This window comes from Barbatula barbatula (genome assembly GCF_947034865.1).
Source record: "Barbatula barbatula genome assembly, chromosome: 24".
Taxonomy (NCBI): domain Eukaryota; kingdom Metazoa; phylum Chordata; class Actinopteri; order Cypriniformes; family Nemacheilidae; genus Barbatula; species Barbatula barbatula.
This window is the reverse complement of record NC_136787.1, coordinates 19,482,912-19,510,695: the sequence shown is the minus strand read 5'-3', so window position 1 is coordinate 19,510,695 and position 27,784 is coordinate 19,482,912. Positions and strand designations below refer to the sequence as shown.

Sequence of the window (27,784 nt, the reverse complement as noted above, 5' to 3'; positions counted from 1 at the left end):
CTTACGAGTGCTGATCTATAGCTCTGAAGAGAACGTCTCGTACCCCACAGAGTTCATCTCCTCAGGACTTTCCTTCAAGACATTTCACTGAATTCATAAATGTTTAGTGCTTGTTAAAGGTTTTTCCTGCTCTGTGTGAGGATGACACCAGCGGCGCTTCACGTCCTTTATCATGAATCATACACAACTCCTGATTATTACACAACAGATGAAGAAAGTACTTACTTTGATAATTTTGCTTTCATTTCTAAAATCTCAGACTTCTTCGTCATTTATAATTTATCATGCACTTATTGGGATTTCAAAGAAACTTTAGTGTAAATGTGTGACGCTCTTGACTATGTTTGCACTCTCGAAGAATGAGACACATTTTAAACATGAGGAACGATGTATAAAGGTCAGTCATTTCTATTGTAATAAAACACTATGGAAAGGATAAAGTGCTATTTTAGTAAGTGATTCGCATCACTGACTGACTGCTGTGTTATCCACCATTCATTGATGACTTCAAACGCTGCCAGAGAAAAACATCACTCCCGAAACATCTACAGCACTTCCCGTAAGGACAAAAACATGCAAACGTTTGGGAAATATTTATAACACCGTAATATGTTGATTTTGTTCTGTATTCAAATATATATTTATAGAATGCAGACCTGAAGTCAACTCAGTCTTTTAAAAAACTCTGTATTGCAGTGGCAAGAAAATCTTTCTGTAATAAATCCTCTTTTTAATGCAAACTCCACGTCTCCATACAAAACAGAGCACAGATCCAAATGAATGATTCAACAAGCATGATATTACACACATCAATGTCCATCTCAAGAAATCCTGTCCCTCTGATGCTCATAAACCTTTCATTAAGTCAAAATGAGTGTCAAGACTGCCGGAACGTTACCATCGAGACCAATAACTATTTGCATTTACAGAAACAGGTCCAGGAGGTTGAGCAATGTTCACATACATCAGTACTGAGATTCAACAGAAGCCCAGAGAGTCTCAACACGTTACACATCATCTTTCCTGTTCTAGGATCTCTGTGTTGTTCTTGGATCATCTCAAACTTCTTCAAATCCTTGGATGGTTTCGGTGCTATTCCGAAAATAAAATGGTGAAGGCCATGATGATACAGCAGCACGCCACATACGGGCTCTTACGCTCACCTGAGAGGAAACGGATAAGATCATGAGCACTGGAACAGTACATATCACACAAGAACACACAGCATTTACACATGACTCACCTATTCTTGCACACTTCCAGAATATTCCCAGAAATCTGTGAGTGGAAAAACACATTTGAAGGTTATTGAAGGAAATAACGCAGAGCTGCTCTCTATCAACGGAGGTCTAAGGGAACGGCTTGAGGTATCAAGTTTTGAATGTTTGATTTGATGAGTAATGAACGGAAGCAGGTCACAGTCTTCTGACTGATGCTCTCGAAGGCATTTCCAGATTACAGGGGCTAGAAATAGATGAGTGATGAGCTTCACAGGGGCTAAAATGTCATAACAGAAGCTTTGACAGAACGGACCGGCATCTGGAGTGAACAGAAACAACAAACATGTGACAGCGAGAACATGTACTGTCAGCAGCCCTGGGAAGAAAACTCTTTCTGTTTCCCCAATTGAAACAAAGCTCGTGTGAATGCTGTTGGTTTTTTATAGGTTTGCAGCAATTGTAAAAACACGACAGAACAACATGAAGCTATAGCACCGTTACACTGAGACACAAGAGCTTCTGTTCACTATTGCTTTGCATGAATTTTCTTCAAACAAACAAATTTGGAACAACGCCACTGTTAAACCACTACAGCAACAAAACAAGAGGTCTGAAGGGGTGAGAAGGTTCTTTAGGAAAAGCATCTATTTCTTGAGATCAGACGGCTGCATGTGAATAATCTCCTTCACTTCCTGATTCTCTAATCCAAACATGTGGTGAACATCTCGTTGTCTCAGTCTGACATCATCGCACCGACGTCTCCCCAAACAAACACTCGTCCACATCACTTATGTTAAACACTTACTTACCCCAACATCCTTTAGCCAAATAAAAAGCAACCATTGACTAGACAAACAATTATTTTAAAGCATTATGATGTTTGTATAAAATGGCTGAAATTGAGGAAATGAATTGAAAAGTGAACATGTGACAATAAACATCTTTTGTGTTGTTTGTAATATGTGTCTGTTGACAGTAAACGTACCCGGTTTTGTTCTTATCCAGCAGACTGGGAGCTAAAGATCGTATGTAAGCACATGTGCAGATGAGGAGTAAAATAACCGTCAGCAGACTCTGGAAATTAAATATAGCAGACTGCAAAAAACACAGAGAAAACAAGTGTTAGTAAATAAACTTGAAAAGTGAGACTATAGTCTGACAGAAGGGAGCGGGCACTGATGATGTCAGTGGAGAAAGACTGACTGACCAGTCTTTAAAATAACACGAAACAATGATAAAGCATCGCAGTGTGATCAATATGACACACACACACACACACAGAGAGAGAAGACACGGTGGTTATGTGTGTCATAAGATCTATAACACATCGTCTTCAGTCACAGATCAGCACTGACACGACAGATCGTTAAGACATCTGTTCTTATTTAACTGCGGATGTATTGTTACGGCAGACAGTGTACTGTTAAATACTACCGAATACAAAAAAACTAAACTTCGTTTCTTGAGCACATTCATATTAAATCACAAGTTAGCAAAGCAAAACTCACCATCTTGATATCGTCTCCAGCCACCTCACACTTCCGGCACTTGCGGAAATTGCGTCAACTGTACGGCAACCTGGAAGGGCATTGCTGTGACGCATTATTGGCGCCGCCATATTGGGCAGGGCACAACTATCCTATGACCACATTCAAGTCAACGGGAAGCTGCGGACTTGTAAGAATGCAAAAAGAATACTTATGTTTTATTTCAGGCGTTACATTCCCGAACCAATGCATGTGCATCAGTCCTCACAATTCTTAGTGACATAAACATTTTTGGCGAACATATAGCGATTAGAGGCTAAACGTATTGTACCCTGCGTAGATCATAAGCCATTTGAAATTGATTTGAAAAATGTAAACGTTACTGGGCTTTTTAATCAGACCAAACGCAGCTGCCTCGTTCACAATGACGTCTTTTAAAGGCACGCTTGCCCGGTCCAATATGGCGGCGCAGTTGTCATACGATCTAACTTCCATTGCTGCGCATGTAGCGCGAAGGGTCAAACCTGCAGATGTACACCACGGAAATGATTTAATGTGTTAGTTTAAATCATTTCTTACATGGTAAACATTGACTCTTTTGGAATGAGGTGAGACTTGTTTACATTACTTCATCATGCGGTGTTGTTTAGAGTGAACTTGTGAATGTTTGTTTGTTTTCTGTTGTAATGATGTTAGTAACCTCCACACACTTTATTAAACGATGTTGTCTAATGGCGTTCAGTAGTACAGTCAGGTCACTGAAGAATAACTGCTCGTTTATTAGCCTTGGATTGAAATCTTGGGTTTTGTTTTTGTTTCCTCACACAACTTCTTCTTCACCATGGTAACCACAGTTTCCTCCAAAACATCACAGCTACTGCGGACAGAAAAGGATTTTTACTCACTTTATTTCTTTTTTCAATGTGGTTAATACCAAGTTATCACAGTGTGTGTCCGGTCTGACACATACAGGAATGTCAAATCTATACATTGAACACAAGCCATTTGTATAAAATGACAACACCAGCAAGCCCTAGAAATCTATTTCCTAGAAACTTTTCCCTTAGAGTTTGACTGGAGAATACAGACAGACAGTGAATTGTTTAGAGAATATAAGAATGTTGTTTTCGCCTGACCAGATGCGCGAGCTCCGTGTCGAGTGTGAATGTGTCTATTCATGTCTATGGGAATAAAATAACTCCTAAACATGAACACAGAAAATATAGAGCATGGAAATCTCATGTAACCCATCATTCAAGAGGGGAAGCTGTGTGTCATTCACAAGTTCTCTTAGATATGAACAACAAATGAAGAGTTTGGTTCCAAAATGAGAGAAATTGTTCAAAAATCATGTTTGTTTTGGTTGTGTATTCCAATTACTATCAATCAAACTGCAGTTGTTTTTTTATAATTCATAATAACAAAAAACACAGCTAACTAACATAATAAAAAACATGATTTGGAGTTCTCTCATTTTCATCTGGTTGACTTTTGTTCTTTTAAAATGTTAAGATTGAAAAGTCTAAAGAGGCTGTGATGACACCTCTTGAGTCCCGATTCTTTATCTCCAATGATCATGTATGTAAAGTGAGCTCTGATCTACTGCTGTCTGATGATGAACAGCTCTTTCCAATCTGCCATCATATTACAGTCAGCGTCATGTGTGCTCTTGTGGACATGAAGAATGGAAACACTGTACATGATTGCTGTTGTTGGAGGTCTCTTGGGTGTGGATAAATGTTTAAACTCACTGTCGTAACCCTTACTTTATGTCAGCCACATTCACCCAAACATCATTCACTAACTCTCACTGTTCCAAACCCACGTGACTTACGGATGGTTTTAGAAAAGAATCTGTTTATCATGGAAGCGGTTGGATGAGTCACACGGAGTACTTTGATACTTTCTAACTTTGCACCGTCTTCATTTATAATAAATGTGTAAAAGTGAATGCTGACAGAATCTTGATTTTGGGGTGAAGGTCTCTGTCTTATGAGGCATCTTGTGATATGTGTGTGTGGTGAACCTGTCATTAAATCATCACCCGTGTGCAGATGTTTCTGAAGTTAATGAATGACTGTCATGTGTTCTGCGTGCGTTCTCTTGCCGATGCTTCCGTTTGAGTCATGTTGTAAGATGATGATGATGATGGTCAGCGGGAGGAAAGCAGATGTCAGCTGTTTATTCTATATTTCTGACACACTGATTATCAGTTTGACATGACACAGGCATTTTGACCTTTCACCCTCAGCACTGTTTACTGTTACTTACTGACCTGAGGTCAGAGCTTTCTCACTTCACTGTACGCTTTGAATCTGTGTTTTATGGCCGATATATATCTGTAAGAAACTAAAGGCTGGACAGAACTTCACAGAATTATAATTTTTTATAACCATTCACAAAATAACAAACATCCTCACATCCTTTCTCCTTCATTTCATCTTTACATTTTGAACACAGAATTTGACAGGCAAAAAAACTCATTTTTACTAATGTTAGATGTTGTATACTGTTTGTGAACCTACAAGATAAATCAACTAAACTGAAATATACTGTATATATTATGCGTTACTTGATGTATTTATATAAGAATGTAGAATTTCGAACAGTACGTAAATTATATAGTATTTTTCTGTACCAATATTTTGTGAATATTTGAAGGGTTTGGTTCCAAAATGAAAGTTTTTTTTTATTGTACAGCCAATGAATATCAATCAAACTGCAGTGGTTTGTTTTAATTTGATCCACAATAACTTAAAATACAGCTAACTAACACAATAAAAACATGTTAACATAATAAAAACCATTTTATTTATTATTATAATTAATATTAATAATTGATTTATTTCAGTTTATTGGATGAATAATGTTGGTGTTTGTCTGAAGTTGTTGTTTTGTGTTTGTCCATCATCATCAGCAGAAGCAGTGTGCGTCAGATCTCCATCACGTCTGAGACTCGTAGTTCATTCTTTCTCAAGCTTGAATGGGTCGAGGATCTCGGGTCTGGATTTATTGTTCTTCTCTCTGATGCCGTGTCTGCCTGGAGCGGCGAGGGTAAGAAATCAAAACATCACATTTAAAGGAACAGCACACGTGTACGTGAATTCCAATTCTCTCATTATTCACTCATCATCATATTGTGACAGCCCGCTGTATTGTTATTTGCTGAGATTGACGTTGTAGAATCTGATATAAACGTTGTGCTTTTTCATTCAAACTCATGTGTTGTAACTTGTGATAATGCTGGTATTGTCCGGTCAGTCTCAGAGGAGGACGTGTCCCGGGAGGCTCGTGACATAGAGATGGAGAGGGAGCGTTATGTTCAGGATCTACACCTGGCTCTGACCGGAGAGGGACAGAAGGCGGAGGATGTGTACGCTTTTCACCTGGCACCCGTGAGACCCTCCAGCCCCCTGCTGCAGCTGTCTTATGAGAAGGTGCAGAGCGACATCTCGGTGAGTGGCATGCGTGACATCGCTGCACTGCAGGTGTGATGATGTAATAGCTGAGATGATTGACACATGGCCGCCGTGAGTCTGAAATCAACACCTGACATGTCAAAACTGGGAATCAGATTTTCTTACTGTAGCGGTTTTTAGATGATGCAAATGTTTTTAAGTGTGATGACATTTCGGGGCAGCTTTCCTGTATCTCAGTGTTAAGAGCATTGTGTTAACGCAAGGTTGTGTGTTGGATCTCAGGGGATTGCAGATACCTATATGGATAAATGTATAGGATAATGCAATGCAAGTCGCTTTGGATAAAAGTGTCTGACAAATGCCTAAATGTAAATTTCCTTCATTCATATATTGATCTGTTTTATCATTCATGCATCCACACATTGATTGATTGATAGCTGTTGTTTGTCAGTGGGAACACATGTGTTGTATGGAAGAGATCAGGGGTCGCTACTGGACCTGTGATTGACCAAAACCCTCTCAACACTGAAGCATTCCCAGAAAGCTACCGCTACCTCTGTTGAGTTTTCTGTGTTTGATCTGCTGCCAGGAGCCGAGGAAATCCAGCCTAAACTATAAACTAATCATGTACAGCATCCATTACTGGACCAGCACCTGAGCCACTGTACCTTCTTCTGCATTTTACAGTAATAGTCCAGTCATTGATACTAGGACATTTCAGCTCTCTAAACACATTTGTATGTTGACTCTAGGACTGTGCAGTGCAATTTATCGAAATTACCTAAATATCGCACAAGTGTATATCGCGATGGTTTGCGATAAATGAGAATTGAATTCTTCGAAAAGTTATGTTTGTTCAAAGTTTTAGGTGGATGCGGACTGTATATTATTTATCTGGCACGAGGATGTTAGTTGGGTTAGATATTAGTGTCATAACAAAAGTAAAAATGACAACATAGATAGAGTATTATATGGAGGCCTACATTTCCTCAGTGCTGTTTGTTTCAGAACGCTTTTTTATTCTCAGAATTTAAAGAATCTGCTTGATAACACGCTGAAAGAAAATATGAATAAAATGACTGTTCGTGTACAACTAATCCAAGTTACTTCCCTCTATCATTTTAGAAAAGGATCATGACAAAGCATTAGGATATATTGTACAAAGTAAGATAAAGTAGGTTTTGCTAATGTTGTGAAGAACTGATATGAGATGATCACATTTGAGCTCAACCAGAAGCTCATTTCAGTTTTGCTGGTGGAGTGGTGACTAACTGGAAATGGAAAAGTGTCTCAGAAACAGAGAAGCTGAGCTCTTACACAGAGAGAAGGTTTATTCAAATCTGCACATTTGCGTCAAAGTCTCCTGGATGTTTATGAGGTCGCAGAACACAGTTGTTTTGTGGTTTAGCTCATTGGTGTAATGAGAAGAAATATGACATCATCATCATCATCACCTGCTTCTGAATCACATAATGAAGTTTGCGTTTGACTGGTTGTCGTTCAGATGTTTGTTTGTTTGTTGTCACAGTAAAGCTCTTTTGGATGGTTAATGTTGTTCTCTTGGTTTCCTCTTTGAAGTCCAGACCGGCGCTCTGAAACACTCTTATGTAAAAGCTCTGTGTTTAGATGTCGCTTGTGTTTACTTAGTGAATGAAGAGTTGAGATATGAACATGCTGTTTGATTGTTGTGATGCGTCATCAAGCTTTGTTTAGATTGAATGATGTAAATAATCTTTGCAGAACGGTTTAAAGTGTGTTTTATGCCTTTCTGTGTTGTTATTTAATGTTAATGACAGTTACGCTAGTAATGTTGATTTGAATAATGCTGGGATGCTTCAGAAGAGTTTTGTCGGTGATGCTTCAGGCCCATAATGACACCCTGTGTGAGCGTCTGCAGCATTCTTCAGTGAAACAGCTGAATGTGTAAATGTAAAAGCAGCTGTTTCTCTCTTATACAACCCGTTTGAAGACGCAGCTTTTTTACAGTAAGTATTTAAAGATTTAGGGACACCTTGACTTCTGTTTCACATAGCACATATTAGCTATCATGGATGAAGTATACAGGTGAAAACACACACGAGAGAGGAATGATTTGTGCTTTCATGATCACATGATGTCACGTCAGGACTCCTGTGGTGCTCTGGGACTGTGTGTGTGTGTGCATGTGTGTGCGACTGTGTGTGTGTGCATGTGTGTGCGACTGTGTGTGTGCCTGTGTGTGTGCGACTGTGTGTGTGCGTGGGACTGTGTGTGGGACTGTGTGTGTGCATGCGTGTGGGACTCTGTGTGTGTGTGTGCATGCGTGTGGGACTGTGTGTGTGTGTGCATGCGTGTGGGACTGTGTGTGTGTGTGCATGTGTGTGCGACTGTGTGTGCGACTGTGTGTGCGACTGTGTGTGTGTGTGCATGTGTGTGCGACTGTGTGTGTGTGTGCATGTGTGTGCGACTGTGTGTGTGTGTGCATGTGTGTGCGACTGTGTGTGCGACTGTGTGTGCGACTGTGTGTGTGCATGCGTGTGGGACTCTGTGTGTGTGTGTGCATGCGTGTGGGACTGTGTGTGTGTGTGCATGCGTGTGGGACTGTGTGTGCGTGAGGCACTGATTGTGTGTGTGCATGCGTGTGGGACTGTGTGTGTGTGTGTGCATGCGTGTGGGACTGTGTGTGTGTGTGTGTGCATGCGTGTGGGACTGTGTGTGTGTGTGCATGCGTGTGGGACTGTGTGTGTGTGTGTATGCGTGTGGGACTGTGTGTGTGTGTGTCAGACTGCTGGGATGGGACACACAGGCTCTCTGAGGATCTGATTGGTTTAAACTCTACACCCCAGGTATAAATTCTTACCATGTGTTCCTCAAAGGATTTCATTTTCTTCATTTGTGTCTCATGTCGACAGCAGAAAAGAGAGGTTTTGAGAGGATTTTCTCAGTAGATGTGTGTTAAAGCTGTAATGGTTATCAGATTGCTGTATTTTCAGATGAAACCCTGCTGTTCTGTGTCTGTGTTTCTCTTGCTGTTAATTGTTTCACATGTTTCATATGTTAGCACTGATGTCAGGACGTGTGCAAGTGTTTCTGCCATTGTGTGTGTGTGTGTGTGTGAATCAGTGCTGAGATCAAACCTGCGTGTTTTAAAGTCTGAGAAACTGCAGATCGCAATTGGATTCATAGGAACTATATCACGAGCACACAAGATACATCATGGTATTATCCCTTTATAACTCTTAATTCACTTTACATTATGTTGTTTACATTATGCACGTATGTGCCGATGCCTACAAAACACAGACATATGACTCAGTTTGACTTACCACGTGTGGTTCATGTCCAGCATCCTTAAGCGTTGGGACCGCTCCATCTATCAGTGTTAATCCAGCGTTATTTCCACCGTTTATATAACATCCATCACTGAAATGCTGTGAACAAACACACACACCTCAACTTCTCATACTATCGCAAGAGTAACGTGCTGCAACTGCAGGCCCACAGCACAGCCGATCTTGATCAGCTGGTCTTCCTATCGCTCGTCTTTTGATGCGTGGGTGGGCTCTTTCTTTCGCCTTGCCGTGGGTTTGCTTTTCCAGGAGAATTGCCCAATAAGAGACTAAGAAATGTGGTTTTCTTGTTTGAAAAAAACTTTTTGAAACCTATACGAACGCTGGGAGAGTGTATCAAGCACACAAATAGTATGTCCAACTGTTTTTTTGACAAGTTGACCATGTTAAGCATGAGAAGACAACACGGTTATGAGTCATTCAGCAGTAAAAGAGAAAACACAAAAATAAAATATGAATTTGGCATCATGTGTTTATTTAATTTCAATAAATAATGCGCCCTTATTCTAATCAGCCCTAATCACAATCTGATTCTATAAAAGTGGCAGAGATCTTAATAAGGTTTAGTAAATTAATAAAGTCTGACGTGAGCCTAAGATGTGTTATCAACATCTGTGTCGGACTCATCATGACATGATGTTGACGTGATGTTGAGAATCCTGTGTGGTGGTCTGTGTGGTCTAGTGTTGATTTGGCACCTTGAAAACGACTGCTCCCACGGGGACAAAATGACTTGAGTTCCCAGCGTTCTCATGGGCTTATGATGGCATCTGTTGGGCTTCGGTCGCTCACTTGACTGATTGCAGAGATGAAACTGTTTAATACTTTCCAGACCGGCCGCGGATGTAACAAAACAATGTCGGCTCTGTGAACGGTTCATTCGCTGGAGGACTGTGACGTGAGCTCAAGTCACGTTCACGTCAGTCATCAGATACACGCGTGTTACTAACAGAGACACCGTTTCCTTTCACTTTATTTCTTCTCTCCTCCCTGAAGTCCAATTTGTATAAGGAGTGATGGGTACTTCATATTTGAAATGTATAGATTTCAAAATGATAATTTACCCCAAAATCTTTTCTGTAAGCTTGACAGGATTCACTTCCATTTATAGTGTAAACATATTGTGAGGTCATACAGGTTTGGACAGACTGCTTGTGTGTGGATGATGGCAGATTTATCTTTTTTCATTATTTTTTGTAATTTATAGTATTTTTTAGTATAGTATTATTTCGTATTCTTTTTATACATACACTCACATTTGAATCCATTTTATTGCTGTGTTTATTGTTTCTTAAAATCGAAAGTTTTATTTGTGATCTTAAATCATTTGCATTTTAAAGATACGTCGTCTTTCTCTTTGTCAATCATTTTATGTAAAGCACTTTGAATTTTATTTGTAAATGAAGAAGTTATGCGTCATATTAAATATGACAGCCTCCTGACGTCAGCGCTTTTGTTTTACCTGCCTTCTCATCATTCAGCAAGAAAACCAACAGATGTTTGTTACACAACCGGTTCATACTTAATTATTGAGTAAAGAAGAGAAGTGAAGTGAGTGTGAGAGCGTGTGTAACACTTCATAAAGGCAACGGTGACGTCAGACGTGATGTTTACACTGCAGTTTGCCGTCACATGCTGATTTTCTTCCAGGAAAGGAAACGTTTAAGAGCTGTTACAGGATTCTGTCTGTCCATCATCACCTACTCATGTGCATTTATAAGTCAAAGTTTTAAGATTTTAAAAAGAAGTTTAAATGTGTGTGTCGGTGTTGTGCTTTGTTGTCTGTGACTTGATCTTCAGTGCTCTTATTTTATCACTGACAGACTGACACACACACACACACACACACACACACACACACACACACAGACACTCGAGAGCGAGAGTGTGTGTCCTGACATGGGTCGTTTATTCCAGGATCACATCGGTCATCTGGGCTCTTATCAGTTTCTTTAGATGATGATTGTGTTTAATCCCCCAGAATGCCAATAGACACAAAACACTGACCACCCAAACTTCACAGCAGCTTTAAGATCCAATGACATAACAAAAGTTATTTTGTTGCACAAATTGCTTCTATTCTACTTTGTAAGTCGCTTTGGATAAAAGCGTCGGCTAAAGGACTAAATGTTAAAAAAATTGTTAACATAACTGATTTAAACCTGTAATCAAATACAAAACTATTGATTATTGAGTCATTGTGCTATTCAAAATAATACCTGCAGGATATACAAATGTAACTCACACTGCATTATGGGAAATGTGCGGCCACCGCTGAGCTCTGTTGCCACTGTTTCCGTTTCCATAGCAACAGCAGCATCTTTGATGAGCAGAACTCTGAATTGTGGGTGAAATGATATTGAGGCACATTCTCTCTTTAGCTGACAGATGAGATCGTAACATGATTAATGTTGATCTCTCTCTCTCTGTGTGTTTCTCAGTTCAGGCTCGGTGTGGTGAAGCTGCTGGCTGTGCCCGAGCCCACTGAAGTCATCAGGGAGCTCATTACTCACGGTCTGGACCTCAGCAAACATCTGCAGGCCAAAAACCAGCACCTGCTCCAGGAGAACCAGAAACTGAGACTAGAACAACAACATATCAGCACACAGTACGTAACACAAAGATTACACTTACTGTGCGCTTAAAAGAGAGAACAAGAACACTTTACAATATGATTCCGTTTGTTAACATGAGTTATTAGTAAACAGGGACTAACACTACCACAGCTACTGTTAGTGATTTATTCAACATTTATTCATGCGTAAGTCTAAAGTTATTTCTGTTACATGAGTAAGTAATGCAGAATGTAACTATCATGAGTAAACAATGAACACCTGTGTCAGCATTAACATTAAGAAATATGAATAAAACATGTTGTTCATCATCGGTTTATGATAGCTAATGCATTTATGTTAAGGAATGAGGCTGGATTATCAAGAGGATGGGAGCAGAGACAATTTAATTTAATGTGGATAAACAACGAAGGGTTTTTATGGGTTTCTGGAAACATTGAAACTGTATTTTGTTTTTACAAAAAACAAAAGAAAACTTTCACATGATCTCTCTCATGATTCAGAATGAAACCGTGTCAGATTTGTTGTGTTTGCTATGATACTCAATGGGGAAGTGTGTGAACGGTGATTCTCTGTTAATAAACTCTCAGAATAAAAATTCTGTCATAATTAACTCGCCCTCTTGTCTTTTTAAACCTGTCTGACTTTCTTTATTCTGCAGAACATGAATGAAGATATTTTAAAGAATGTAAATAACAGTAAACCCTCGGTCACCATTGACTTTGATTGTATGGACACAAGCCAATGCAAAGCAATGGGGGCCGACAGTTTTCTGTCACCAACATTCTTCAAAATATCTTCTTTTGTGTTCTGCCGAAGAAAGAAAGTCAGACAGGTTTAAAAAGACAAGAGGGCGAGTTAATTATGACAGAATTTTTATTTTGAAGGTGAACTATCACTTTAAGGGCTGATTTGGTGTATTTAGGGCAGATGACGTGTGTGTGTGTATGTGTGTGTGTGTGTGTGTGTGTACGCACGTGTTCTCCATGTGCTTCAGTTTTTCCTCTCTGTTCAACGGCAGCGGTTACATCACCAGCCACAATGTACCGCCACACTTCTCTAACACCTTCCAAAACAAGAATTATGGGCAGTTTGTATTGTTGCTCCACAACGACATTCACTGTAAATTTTACTTCACAGGTGTCTCAGTTTCAAAGACGCTCTTAAGTTTTCCATATTTAATAATTAAGTGTTAAAGGGATAGTTGACTTAAAAACATGATTTCATCATGGCCTGATGTCAAAACTTTCTTCTGCAGAACACCAAAGAAGATAAAAAACACTGAACTTTCATTGACTTCAATTGAATGAACAAAACCAGTGAGACATTTCTCAAAATATCTTCTTTTGTGTTAAACTGACTCGCATATAGAATCAGAACCACACGAGCGGGATACATGATGAGGGCTATTCATTTAGAAAAGAAAATCTACACATCTGCACAGTTGTGAAAGGTTACAGTGTTGAAATCTGTTCTTGAAGTAAAAGCAGTAGTGAACGGCTGAAGAAGTGTTTGTGCGTGTTTCGCTCCTCACAGGATGGAAAGATACGTGGAGGAGAAAGAGAGACTAGAGAGAGAGCTGTACAGCCGCTTTGTGTTGGTTCTGAATGAGAAGAAGTCTAGAATCAGAGATCTCCAGGCTCGACTCGATGAACTTCAGCAGTCTGTGGATGAAGCTGAAGTGAGGTGAACATTCAATCTCACATGAGCGATCTTCTGACGCATCTGTCGTGTTGCAAACGCTTTCAGTCTTCCCCTGTTGAGAAACTGGCTTTTATTAGGTAATCCTCTCATTTTCAGGGACATCACTTCCAGTTTTCTGTTGCTTATGAGCATTTTCACATTTGTTCATTTGTTTCGAAACATAAAAAAAGGCCTTCATACTGACTTATAATAGCTCATTTACACAGTGAGAATGATCAAATACATGTTTTCACAATGAAGTTAATGTGACATGAATTTAATCAGCTAAAGGACCTAAAAGAAAGCCGGCGACAGTGACGATTATCTTTAAATCCTTTGAGATTTGCTCAGTTTACCTGAACAACAGAGCCTATAAACATTCTGAGAGTGCATCTCTTAGAGACGTTTATACGATCACCTCAAAACACAACCAGCATCAATGTTTGATACCCTGATACATCTCTCTTTTCTCACTGGGGTGTGTGTGAAATGTAATGTGTGTGTGTTTGAGAAGGAAACAGGACAGAAGTGAAGAGCCGGAGGCTGAGAAGAGTGATTATGATGGAAGTACAGAAGAAGAACAGGAGGAAGAACACAGACGTCCTCATAAAGGTGACAACAGAGAACAGACATCATCCTTCATCTTCACTAAAGTCCTGATAGAGTCTTTTTCTAGTGGTTCTATAACATTAGACATTTCCATGTTTGTTGTGATTAAGACAGTAAATACACATCCTGCCCAGAAAATCAAACAACACTTTTTTTTGTTCTTATGGTTGAGCAACGTTTGAAAAGTTCTCCCAGAAGGTTTTGAGTTGAAACATGTGGCATAAGTTGTGTGATGTTGGCATAATGCTGCTCTTCACGAGCTCTGTGTGCAGTGTTGGGTAAGTTACTCTAGTAACTAGTAATTCATTACTTTTTCAATGACATATTCATTACTGAACAAATGACTCTCTCCAGAAGTATTTAATGACTTTCTATATCCTATATCAACCTCGATTAGTGAAGTGATTCAAGGGTCGACATGAAAGCTCTTTTAATTCAGTCAAATAAAACTACATGAAGTCATATTATTATCTGACCAAAGTATACAAATGTGAGAATTACACATTAAAGCACAGATATGAAAGTTAAAGTTAGACTTTGAATTCCACTATTGCACACACAAAGTATTTAGTTTAATTGCATCAGAAGTAACTAATTATATTACAGTAATTACTTAGTAACTGTGTGTGTGTCTGTGCCTGTGCTTGTGCGTCTCTGCATGTGTGTGTCTGTGAGAGTGTGTGTGCATCTGTGCGTGTGCGTCTCTGCATGTGTGTGTGTGTGTCTGTGAGAGTGTGTGTGCATCTGTGCGTGTGCGTCTCTGCATGTGTGTGTGTGTCTGTGAGAGTGTGTGTGCATCTGTGCGTGTGCGTCTCTGCATGTGTGTGTGTGTGTCTGTGAGAGTGTGTGTGCATCTGTGCTTGTGCGTCTCTGCATGTGTGTGTGTGTCTGTGTGTGTGTGTGTGTGTCTGTGAGAGTGTGTGTGCATCTGTGCGTGTGCGTCTCTGCATGTGTGTGTGTGTCTGTGTGTGCGTGTGCGTCTCTGCATGTGTGTGTGTGTCTGTCTGTGTGTGTGTGTGTGTGTGTGTGTGTGTGTCTGTGAGAGTGTGTGTGCATCTGTGCGTGTGCGTCTCTGCATGTGTGTGTGTGTCTGTGTGTGCGTGTGCGTCTCTGCATGTGTGTGTGTGTGTGTGTGTGTCTGTGAGAGTGTGTGTGCATCTGTGCGTGTGCGTCTCTGCATGTGTGTGTGTGTGTGTGTGTGTGTCTGTGTGTGTGTCTGTGAGAGTGTGTGTGCATCTGTGCGTGTGCGTCTCTGCATGTGTGTGTGTGTCTGTGAGAGTGTGTGTTCGTATGTGTGCGCACACGCGTGTGTCTAGACTGATTTATGTCATTTATCTTATACATTTATTTCACACTAATATGTGGTGTAATGTTTAGACATTCACTTTTTTTTGCTTGTTTTATATTTTGGTGTTGCGTAATGAAGCAGTTTTTTTCCGTTGACAACAGACTTATTTATTAATTTGTAATTATTAAAATAAAACATCATTTTGTAAACACAAGTAGACATTAGCATGTGATATTAGATTGTGTTTATGATACACAGTCTAATAAATAATGAACAAAAGGAATGAAATAAATATTAACAATGCTCACAGCTGTCTTTATCACAGGATCTCATTTACATAGTGAAGGATTGTTTGTGTTGTTGTTGTTGTTGTTTATGTGTTGATTTGTAGAGAAGCACACTTGTCTTCTCATTAACAACATAACAACCTGAGACGCCCGTGTCAGCCCACGTCTGTGCAGTTATGACATCATCTCTTCAAGTGTTTGTTTCTTGGAAACGGGGTCTGATTTCTCCTGATTTCCACATCAGACTGTATTCACAGCTCTTGAGTCAGAAAGAGGGAAATGAGGCGGAGTCACAGATGAGTTGCTCAATTTCTCACTTTTCACTGGTGTGGCTGTAAAACACAGAATCCAGAAGGTTTCCAGCGGTCACATGACTTCAACAACATTTGAAACTGTAATGTAGTGTATTGTATGGTTGCTGGGCGTCTTCAGGTTTGTTCTTCAGACTGCGGTTTTCCTTTTCCTTCCCTTGCAAACACAACACATATGTGTCATACTGTGTGTGTGTGTGTGTGTGTGTTCCCACAGAACTGTATTTTAGGGGCAAAATTTTACTTATCTGACAAAACTTGACAAATCTAAGTAAAACCTCCTTTGGCGACGTATCCAACAACACAATAATAAAGTCAATGAGGTTTTATTGTAATAATGCAAAATGATTTGATTTTGCTGTAGCTGTGTATAAAAACAAGAGAAGTCTATTAAGTGTGTGTGCGTGTGTGTGTGCGTGTGTGTGCGTGTGCATGTGTGTTTGTGTCTGTGTGTGTGTGTGTGTGCAAAAAATCTCCTCTCTTGCCTTATCGGTCTGTTGTAGTTGGTATTGAGGCCTGGTACCGTTTCATTGACTCCTTGTTTTTTATTCTCATTCGACATTTATTACACAAAGATTTAAGATGTCAAGACTGTATTTTCACACTTCTTCATTGTATGATTCTGTGAAGAAGCTGTTTAAGTTTTTCAGTGAATGTTTCTCATCAATCTGACTCCAGACCTCATGTAGATCGTCTCTTCGTGTGTTGGTCAGATGACACAGAATCAGTGTCAGATCAGAGCATCAGTCAGGAGCAGCGGTGTCTAATCTTCTGAAATGTCAAAACTTGAAACCTTTAATCGTTGTGTTGTTTAGTGATTGATTTGTTATGTTAAGTTCATTCTCTTGGTGCTTTACATTCTTCAAATGGTTTTATGATGTTGATGTTAATGCCAGATGTACATGATATGTCATGATATGAGTATTTTGGGCTTGTTTGTTATGTGTATATTTACCAAACATGTTTTTACATTTTGTTTGAAACAGAGATGTCAGAAAACAGCCCGATGGATGAAAGTTTGAATGACATCACAGATGTGGCTCCCTGTCGCAAACGCCGTCATCGACATCTTCAACAGCCAGAGTCTGAAGCTAAAAGAGCAGCGCCGTCCAACAGATCCAGGTATCATCATCATCATCATCATCATCATCATCATCTTTCTCTCAGTGCAGTAGATCAGTCAGTAATGCTCCTGTAATCCCGGAGCCATGTTCTCTAATGTTCCGTGTTTTATACCCATAAACCCCTGTGACTGTCATCATGTAAATGTCAGCTATAATTCTGTCTTGTTTTGTTCCTCTTGTATTGACTTCATGTGGTGTTGGATGTGTTTTTATCTGATAAACTGACTGTAGGCACAAGAGACAGATTTTCCAGAATCTCCCGCAGAAGCCCCGGTTTGGCTACTTGATGTTGGAGCAGAAAAACGTTTCTGATTTCATTTCGTTCTTAGCCAGCAGTTCCATAATCGTAGAATAAAACTCCCCGAATGGTTTGGATTTGCATTGAGCAACTTGTGTCTTAATGTTACCTGAGGGAGTCTGAGCCTGAGAAAACATCCCAAAATAATCTCACTGTTGTGGAGAAGAAACCGTACAGTTCTTTCTCTGTTCTATTTGCTCAGATGTGAGTGGTTTTCATTCTTTATGACGAGGTGTTTGTGTCTGCGACGTGCGCTCCTTTATTGACATTCTGTATCCCACATCTCTTCCTCATTATGTCAAATATGACTTTTTATATTCTATAATCTGTCAGAATCTCTTCTCTTGTGTTGTCATGGGTTGTGGAGCAATATGAGGTTGTGTAGATGAAGACACAGGTTGAGAATGTGAGTTTGTGTTTGTCCGGCTCGATGATGTTTATCATTATGTTCTCAGGTTGTGTATGACAGAACGCTGTGTGTCAGGTGTTGAGTTTGTGTTGGCCTTCTCCTTCTTCAGGCCACATTTTCCAAACGCTAAGAGACTGCATGTCGTAGACTCTTTAGAGAATCACATTATGTATGTTTGACACTTTATATCACAGCTGGAGATTCTCCCAGATTCTGGTCCTGGAATGAAGCGGGCGCGTGGTGTTGGATGCCTCGGCTTTATGAACAGTAGAGTTTTGTTGACGTGTGTTATTGGCCGTGTATTCTGAATGAGGAGGATTGTGTTTCTGTCAAACTCTTTAAAAGAGAAACGGAGCGAGAAAGGAACACATTGAACACAGGGGGTCTTCAGATCTCCAATCATTTCTAAATCAGTTCACGTATGGCCTCCGTCGAGTCGTGTCAAAGCAAACAGTGTTTTATTGTGGCTTCACAGGCCGTGAATGAGCAGCTTCTGAACTCAAACCCCGGGAATCAGAGAGAGTTTTGTTTTATTTAAAAACGTTTTATTACAATTTGCATGTAACACAACATACATTTAAAAACTAAACAACTTTTGACATGTAAAGAATCATCTTAACAGAAATGAATGTACAGCTCTTCTTCAACAATCTCACAAATCAATTTAAATTTGAAAACATCATGCATTCATTTATTATAATGGAAATCAATCAAAATCCTTGATTTTACAATCCTTAGGAAAACAGATACTGAAATACTATGAGTATTATTCTCAATTTTCTCTTTCCTTGTGACATAAAATGCTATCTTCGCTTGACAAAGTAAAGAATTCACCAATTGAGACTTCTGACGATGGCAGATAGACAATTTAATTGAAAAAGAGATATTAAGAGAAGTACAAAACATTTCTAAAATCTCAAATAGAGGTTTTAACCTCTCACAATCCATAAATACATGAAAAACATTCTCTTTCAAAAAACAATAGCAATAGCACCATGCAGCACCCTCCATTATAAATCGCCAACAAGGCTGTTCTTTCCCTGCATCGAGGTGCAGTACATCTCTCCAAGGTGTGTCACATTCGATATATTAATTCATAACAAAGCTTTGCCAGATGCAGCTTCAGACCTCACCATTTTTAAAACTTCACAGTCAAGCATGTCATGATATTCCCCCATAGCAGGAAAAATGTTCAAACCCGGAAAAGGATCTTTCTGATCTGGATTTGCAGATCCTTAAGAGTAACGTGCCAGTAGAGCTTTTTCTTCCTCATTAAGAGCCAGTCTCCAATTTTCGAGTGCTTTTGCCACAATACGGCATGATTTAATCCCAAAACGCTCAGCGGTCACAGTCACATCATTCATATGTGAGAGAGAGAGACAGACAGATGCTTCTTGTCTCCCAGCAGCTGCCTGGACATCACAACACAACATTAATACACTCATTACACACAACACTAAATTCAATCTCTTTCAATCCCACAGACAGAATTTACTTTACTTTACATTATTGTGGGTTCATTTAGACATTTCACATGTAACCGTGTTCCACATTTCCTTTCAAAATTCTGATAACTTTAATGAAAAAAGCCAATAACTGTGAAATTCTGTAGAAGTGAAATGTATCTGATTTGAATACATTTGTTATTTCAGTTTATTTAAATACATCCAACTTAAAGATCAGGTGACACATGCTGTTTCTGCCAATTCATATGAATCTTGAGGATCTATACAGTTGTATTGCTTACAGTAAGTCGTATCTTGCAAGAGTTTTTAGTTTGATCACATTTATTTAAGAGATACAGCTGTACGATTATTTCCGGAAAAACACGAGCTGCTGGAGGCAAACCAGTTTGTGTCGCTGCAGGTTGACAGTGAACCTCTGGCTGTATCTAGCTTTGCTTTTAAATGTCCCAAACAAATCTAGAACACATCTGATTTTGTTTTGTTGAAGGACTTTAAGACTTTCATTTATTTTGTTACCGTTTAGTTGTTGGAATTTCTACCTGCAAAAAAAGTGTAAAAATAATAATGTGATAAAACATGAAACATAAAACATCCTAAACACACATTTCTGAACGATACATTATTATTTTATTGTGACATTTTAGTGTTTTGTGGATCTTTTGAATGAATTTGGGGAGTGCTGGTGTTGGTCTAGATTCGGTCTCGGCCCCTCTGGTCTCGGTCTTGTCTTGGTCTCGGTTTTGGTGGTCTCAACTTCAACTCTCTCTCTCTCTCTGTTAATCACATCCAGATCTTCACGTCATCCGTCTGTGATATTTCAAAAGAAATAGAGGAACTTTCTCCAAACACGCAGACACTTCTCACCCACATCCCACAACATGAATAAGAAGTGAATGTTGTGGGATGTTTTTTACATGTAATAAACGCGACTCCTCACGATGAGAAGTGTGCGTTCAGCATCAAAGCTCCCCCTGCAGCACCGGCGCTGTGTCGTAATGACTTCCACATGATCACGTGTGCGTGTACAGGAATATTTACATGTGTGCATGTTTACTGCGAGATCAGATCACTGCAGGCTTCTGATGCTTGACTTGTGTAGATCAGTCACGTTTAGTTTCAGGGGGTAAAATGAGATCAGCTGATCCTGTTTCAGTGTTTATGTTATTGTTGAAGATCTTCGTCAGGGTTTGACGTCTCATTCATATCTTGAAATACACAAACTGAACCCACATACAAATCATTCATTCACTTTCTGCAGCAGTTTTCACGTTTTCTTCTGTAAAAAATTATACTTAAATCAGAAAACTAAATATATGTAGAACCGGCGCTGTATACAAACTACAAACAGTCATTTCAACTCAATGCTTTCAATCTGAAGAAGTTAAACACTTTCTATGGAAAGTTAAAGTCATGTAAAAGCTTGAGTTGTCACGTGACTGTAAACGTGTTGGCTGTAGTTATCCAGCTAGTTGCCGGTAACGTGCTGTAGATTTATATTTATCTAATTTATTGGCAATCGTTTGTTCAAACTGATGTAAATCTACAGTAAGTTACAGGCAAACTACTGCCAGTAATACTGTTATTTCTGCAGAAACATTTACAGTCTACAAACAAAAGAAAATCTGTCAGGGCAGTTATAATGTTTTAAGTAGTTTTACTGTAAAAATAAAGTGAAAGACTCATTAAAATGTCATTAAGACGTGGTCTTTGTTTGTGGTGTTTTCAGATCTCTCAGGTGAGTTTTCAGACGTATCATAATTATACAAAGAAATGGATTTATAAGAAGCGCTGGAGTGCAGCATCTGTTGCTGAAGTTTTCTTCCGGTTTAGTTTCAGGTAAAGCATCTGTTCTGTCACACGCGGCTCTTTTACAGGAATGTGAACGTTGAGATGTGAATGAGATTCTAGACTCTGTCACACTGTATAGATGATGATGATGATGATGATGATGATGTGTGAACTCTCACTCTGTCATTAGTGTTGAAGACGTTGAGAGGTGAGATGTGCTTTGATCAGATTGACTTTACTGTAATATAAAACAAACAAACTTCTACCGGAGGACTGACCTTGGACAAGCTCCTTCATTTTTATGATCAATGATTCTTTTTTGACATTTGTCAATTCTCTCCAGGCTCATAGTTTGTCTGTATTTTTCAGTTATATTTGTATATTTCAGTATTTGATGGAGCAGCAGAATGAAGGATTGTGATGTTACTGACACACACACGGCTGGATACGGAGCTGTTTCTAATAAGATTTTGTTTCCTGGGGACGGATCTTGTGTGAATGCTTTATGTGAACGCAGTTAACTTTTAACAAACTCAGGTTTCCCCTCACAGCGAGCCTTGTTAAAGCTCACAAATATCACAACCTTCAATATCTCTGTTAAACTTCATGTCTGTACTCATAGTGCATTAGAAAGTCCAGTCAGCTGTACTGTGTGTTTTTGCTGAGATTAATAATCCAGAATAATTGTAAACATTAAAATGTGTGTTATAAGAGATGATTGACGTTTATAGCCTGGAAGTGTGTAAATTCTTGAAAGGTGCGTTCCAGCGATCTGAGATCTTAAAAATAATTATAAAATCATATATTTTCTATATTTCAGTGATTTGATTGGATCGTTTAATGCTCACTGATTGGCTGGCATTTGTTTGCATGCGTTTCAGTGGTCAGCGCTTTGACCAAACCTGCTGTTTCAGTTCACATCTGGAACATTACCTCCATGAATCCAGTCGACAGGAACGTGCTTGAACTCTTTCTCCTTTTAATTATTCCAGGAGCTGTAAAAGTGTTGGGAAATGAAGGTGTCGCAGTCTGTGTTCCACATTCTCAGTTCAGCTGCCAGACGTGTGTTGGTCAAACCTTTCCATATGAGCACAAATGTCCAACACACCAGATCGTGTTTTATTACAGTGCATTCATCATCTCTTTCAGTCACTCTTAAGAGCCGTGATCTGGTTCTTCAGATGAGTCTCATCAAACTTCTGTGAAACTTTGTTAAAGGGGAAGTTCATCCAAAAATCAACTGAATTTTTACTCCCCCACATGACGTTAAACATGTTTAGAGAACTTCCGGCGTCTTCGGAGCACAAATGAAGATATTTGTTAAAGGGGACATCCCAGAGATTTCAAGACAGAGGAGAATATATCCATTAAGTCATATTTTGCTTTGTTTTTGGCACATAAATCATTCTCAGAACAATTCAACTGATCCACTATAAGCGGACGGACCAATGTAATCATCTCTTGAGTACTTTTCTGGACCTTGACAACAACTGACACCATGATGTCTATGGGGAGGTTTGGAAATCTCTGGGATATCCCCTAAATATCTTCATTTGTGCTCCGAAGACGCCAGAAGTTGTCCATGTGTTCTTCAGGGCTCTGAGCTTTGCTTTAAAGGGTTACATGATCCTCAGCACATCCTGAAATTAACAGGCTTACGCCACCATAAATCTCATTTATTTTCCCTCTGACCTGATTCATGCAGTGCTTTGAAACTCTCTCCGGTCTTCATATTGAGAGGATCCTGTGGGAATGACCTTTTCTCCCTGATTTATTGCTGAGGAAAACGTTCTGATTTTTGCATAGCAGTGAAAATCCCTGATTGATTCAGACTGCAGGTTTTGTTCTGTACAGCAATAACATTTACATTCAAACCCTGAGAAATATCAGTGTGTTTAAACTCTGACCAACTCCTTTATTCAAAAGATTTCCCTGCGTTTGTTCAAGCATCTCGAATCATGTCTGTGACGTTCATGTCTTTTATACTGATTTGAAAAAAGGAATTGAATTGATCATTAAATTCAGGTGTTTTCTTTAGATGACTACAGCATCAGTAAATGTGTGACACTAAAAGCTCTTGACATGTAGAAGAGCTTTATTACAGCACACGACTGTACAACATCATGACTTTAATGGTCGAGCGTGCCACAGGCGGCGTCATGTTTGACTGGGTCACTGTAATCACCGAGAGGGAAGAATTTACTTCAGTGTCATAACTTATATTGACTTCTGCTATATATTTAACCTTTTACCTTCACTTTGTAATTTTAGAGAGAAGCCGACAGAAGAGGCCAAAGCAGAAAGCAGCAGAACTCCAACTGTCCAACAGAGACCATCCGCGGCCACAGCCGTTCCTGATCCAGACGACCTGTTTGAGGATTTCTGACCCTCATCTGACCAGCAATAAACACATACCTTCTTCAGATATTGAATTCATTTTTACAATATGCCGCACAAAATAACTTCTCTCTAGAAAAGAGAGCTCTGTTGTTTGGGTTAAAACAAGCCAGCATTTTCTTCAAGAGTAGAGTCAAATCTAAAGTGTGAATTGTTCATTTTTACCTCTGCAAATTGTGATTAAGTACATGTAATAAATGAAAAACTTTTAGACGGAAATTTTTATTATAAGTGAGATTTTGTTGTGTAAACTTACACATGAACTTTTATAAATAACGCAGAGAGGAGCTGTGGTATCTTCTTAATTCGAATAGACTTCCACTGAAGGAGACTTTATTTATCATGGAGACTTTTGTCTAGCAACCCTCAAACATTTACACTTTGGCAATGTTGCTAAAATCCCCTGAAACACGCAGCTTGTTGGGTTTCATCTCTGCGGTGTAATGAGTGAAAGGTGTTGGTGTCGCAGGAGATGACCACACACACACCGTCTCCACTGTGAGAAAACCTCCTGTAAGCGGAGTCGGGCTGTTCACATCAGTTTAACAAGACTCATTTGATCACTTTCACAGCCCTTAATAACCCGGTTAGTGGATCAACACCATATCACGGCCAGATCATCCGTGCGCGCTCACATGTACCCACAGATGCGCTTTTACGCGCGACGTACACCGCGACTGCATGATCTGTTGAATGAGTGTGAATATCAATGTCTTCTTCTGTCTGACACTTGGTGGTTTTGAGAACGTGCTGCGTTCACAAGCCAGATGTGTCCTAAAGAAAACACGGACGCATTCTCTCGTGCTCGCTCGTGCTGTTGACAGTGAGATCCAAAGAGCGCAACATCACTTCTGCAGGGATGGATCAGATGAGTTTTGGGGTGGGCGCTCTCTGCCCCTCCTTCAGTCCTGACGAAATCATGGGTGGACGTGGAATTTGAAGTTGCTACCGGCTCTCGTGTCCATTCCTTTCGCTGGCACCAGAGGAAGGATAAGCACCAGAGCATCAGAGATATTTGCACTGGTTTATAGGTTCGGATCTTTGGGTCAATCTGAAGTCTACTGGAGAAAACAACACAGTAAGTTTATTATGATGACGTTATATTCTCGCTCGTGTGTCTATTGTTTGCTGTAGTGTATATACAATATGTCGCATGTTACAATTCTTCTACACGAATCTCTATAAATGAATGAGTATCTGATACTTTACATTCAAGCCATTTCCTTTATATGAAGCATTATTATGGGTGTCATTGTCTGTCAGTTGAGCGCGTCTTTGTTTCAGCACTACAGATGTCTGATGTCTTTGTCTTTCTGCTGTAGGTCTCTTTTTTTCTATCATGTTTTATCTTATCATTTACAGTATGAGCTGTCTGCATTAATGCGGATTGGGGTGATAGCAGATGTGTTTAAATGACCTCTGGATCACATTCACATTCATTGAGCTTTGTTTGCGTTCTCGTCAGTACAGATAGAGACTCGATGGGTTTTCTTCACTGTAATGTTTCATGCTTAACAGTAAAGAAATATAATGTAAGCTGATATTTCTGTATTTACAAGTGTGTATTAAACATGTGTGCATGAGAGAGAGAGAGAGTTCTGTATGAGGACATGAGGATTCCTCCGATCTTTATTTGATTTCTCGTTAAATCAGGATATGCTTTTTAAATGACGATTACTATGATTTAAAGCATTCATAAACACATCATTATTCTTCTTAAAGCTTTATGTTGGGCTGCACCATTAACAAACATTGAACTCTTTGCTATTGAGCACAAGTTTAAGAGTATTTGAAGAGTTTGGTTAAATCATTTATTTTCATTTTTTTGTTGTGTTTTTTGAGTTATTATGGCTTAAATCAAAACAAACCAACTGCAGTTTGATTGATATTCATTGGAATGCACAATAAAAAACCAAACTCTTCATTTGTTAATGCTAAATGAAGAAGAGTTTTATTTCTTACCAGATTGGAGATGTTATTGGACATGAAGCAGATCTTCTGGTTCATTTGTGTCTGCAGTGCTGTAACGCAGGATGGTAAGATGATTTTTCACATCTTTCAAAGGGTTTTCCATGTTTTCCGATCTTTAATGTAGACTGACCTTAGACTGTGCACTGAATAATAACTACTGTATGAGTGCAGGACTGAAACATGAAATCAATTAACCAAAGATTATTTATTCAATTAAAGCTGTAGTTTTAGAAAAATAAAACAATTTGGTCTTCGATTTAAAAAGCATCTTCATATTCATCTCACTTTCAATCACAGAGATGATTCAGTTTTTTCTTCTTCCCAGAATCATCGGTGCGTCGGATGATGGTGGAGAAAAGTCCTCCCGTTCAAGGCTCGTTGGCGGAGCATGTGGTTCTGCCCTGTCATTTCTCCATCCTTCCATCCCTCACTGGCACTACCAGCCCCCCCAGCAGGCATCAGGACCATCTCCGCATCAAATGGACAAAACTAGATGGAGAAACAGAAGTCACGGTGCTGGTGGCCCAGAATGGGGGGATCAAGATCGGGTCAGAATTCAAAGACAGGGTGTCGGTGCCCAGTCACCCTGAGGACAGGGGTGACGCGTCTCTGACCATCATGATGCTCAGGGCGAGTGACGCGGGGATCTTCAGATGTGAGGTTACACGTGACATCGAGGACACTCAGGATTCGGTCACCCTGGATGTCAACGGTTAGTGTTTCTCTTCACATGACACAACAGCAAATCACCTAAAACATGAAATTAACAGTGACCTGACCTGACATTTAAAGTGATAGTCCTGCCCAAAATCAAAGTCATCATTTATTTTCTCTCATGTGTTTGTAAATGTGTATGTGAGTCTTTCTTCAGTGCAACACAAAAGTCAAACAATGGAGTTCAGTGTTGTTTGATATGAACATTCTTCAAAATATCTTCTTTAACATTACTTAAGTAGAAAGATACTCACACAGGTTTATCATGACATGAGAATGAATAAATGATGAAAATATTCTCATTTGTGGGTTAGGGTGTGCCTTTAACTGTGCCTTTACTGACTGATTGTCAGACGTGTTGCGCTCTTGTACACGCGTGTGATGATGTCAAAATGTAACGGTGTCCCTGTGTGGAGAAAAGAGGGACTGGATTCATTTTTGAGTCTAAAAATCACTTTCTGTGTTTGGAATCATCTCAAATGTTCAACAAGGCTCTATTGTAGAGGAGAAGAACAAACTATTATCATTAAATGAAGAAAAATGTTTAAAGAACAAATGTGTGAAACTATTCAATCTATTACTAAAATCTACTTAAAAATGAGGTGATGAAATTGAATTGTTAAATGGTTTCATGTAGAAAATGTTTTTTCTTTTCTATATACTGCCAGAACTGATAAATATTTAATGAATGTTTTAAAAAAACAACATTTAACCCAGGATACCAGATCACTTCATTCAATTGTGTAAACTCTGGTGACAGTAATGCACTTATAACAGAAGTATTGGAGAAATGTTAAAAAGTTAATTTACACAGTTTTGAAAATAATGAGTGAGTTATGAGTGTGAGTGTGTTTCTCTGTGTGTGTCTGTGTGTGTTTGTGTGTGTGTGCATGAGTGTATGTGTGTATGAGTGTGTTTCTCTGTGTGTGTCTGTGTGTGTTTGTGTGTGTGTGCATGAGTGTGTTTCTCTGTGTGTGTCTGTGTGTGTGTGTTTGTGTGTGTGTGCATGAGTGTGTTTCTCTGTGTGTGTCTGTGTGTGTGTGTTTGTGTGTGTGTGCATGAGTGTGTTTCTCTGTGTGTGTCTGTGTGTGTGTGTTTGTGTGTGTGTGCATGAGTGTGTTTCTCTGTGTGTGTCTGTGTGTGTGTGTTTGTGTGTGTGTGCATGAGTGTGTTTCTCTGTGTGTGTCTGTGTGTGTGTGTTTGTGTGTGTGTGCATGAGTGTGTTTCTCTGTGTGTGTCTGTGTGTGTGTGTTTGTGTGTGTGTGCATGAGTGTGTTTCTCTGTGTGTGTCTGTGTGTGTGTGTTTGTGTGTGTGTGCATGAGTGTGTTTCTCTGTGTGTGTCTGTGTGTGTGTGTTTGTGTGTGTGTGCATGAGTGTGTTTCTCTGTGTGTGTCTGTGTGTGTGTGTGTG

The 27,784-nt window shown here is 39.5% G+C and overlaps 2 protein-coding genes and 1 long non-coding RNA gene across 5 annotated transcripts; 2 read left to right on the top strand and 1 right to left on the bottom strand.

The window, feature by feature from the left end:
* Positions 1 to 170: 170 nt before the first annotated feature.
* Positions 171 to 3,115, bottom strand: tmem167a (transmembrane protein 167A). Its single transcript, XM_079448577.1, has 4 exons — positions 2,729 to 3,115; positions 2,206 to 2,315; positions 1,244 to 1,278; positions 171 to 1,163 (listed from the first exon to the last, which is right to left on the bottom strand). Exons 1-4 carry the CDS (start codon positions 2,729 to 2,731, stop codon positions 1,093 to 1,095), a joined length of 219 nt encoding a protein of 72 aa, XP_079304703.1. The 5' UTR covers positions 2,732 to 3,115; the 3' UTR covers positions 171 to 1,092.
* xrcc4 (X-ray repair complementing defective repair in Chinese hamster cells 4) lies at positions 2,837 to 24,128 on the top strand. Of its 3 annotated transcripts, none has more exons than XM_079448572.1 (8): positions 2,837 to 3,315; positions 5,625 to 5,761; positions 5,969 to 6,162; positions 11,897 to 12,063; positions 13,565 to 13,714; positions 14,226 to 14,323; positions 17,193 to 17,328; positions 23,563 to 24,128. In XM_079448572.1, exons 1-8 carry the CDS (start codon positions 3,287 to 3,289, stop codon positions 23,675 to 23,677), a joined length of 1,026 nt encoding a protein of 341 aa, XP_079304698.1. In that variant the 5' UTR covers positions 2,837 to 3,286; the 3' UTR covers positions 23,678 to 24,128. The 3 variants fall into 3 exon arrangements, with proteins under 3 accessions (XP_079304698.1, XP_079304700.1, XP_079304699.1); XM_079448574.1 differs by having other exon boundaries at positions 3,158 to 3,315; positions 14,238 to 14,323; positions 23,563 to 23,904; XM_079448573.1 differs by having other exon boundaries at positions 3,182 to 3,315; positions 5,628 to 5,761; positions 23,563 to 23,904.
* A 543-nt stretch (positions 24,129 to 24,671) lies between these two features.
* Positions 24,672 to 26,109, top strand: LOC306889286. The gene is made up of 3 exons (XR_013786188.1): positions 24,672 to 24,766; positions 25,654 to 25,724; positions 25,985 to 26,109. It is a non-coding gene; the product is annotated as an uncharacterized lncRNA (long non-coding RNA).
* The last annotated feature ends 1,675 nt before the right edge of the window (positions 26,110 to 27,784 follow it).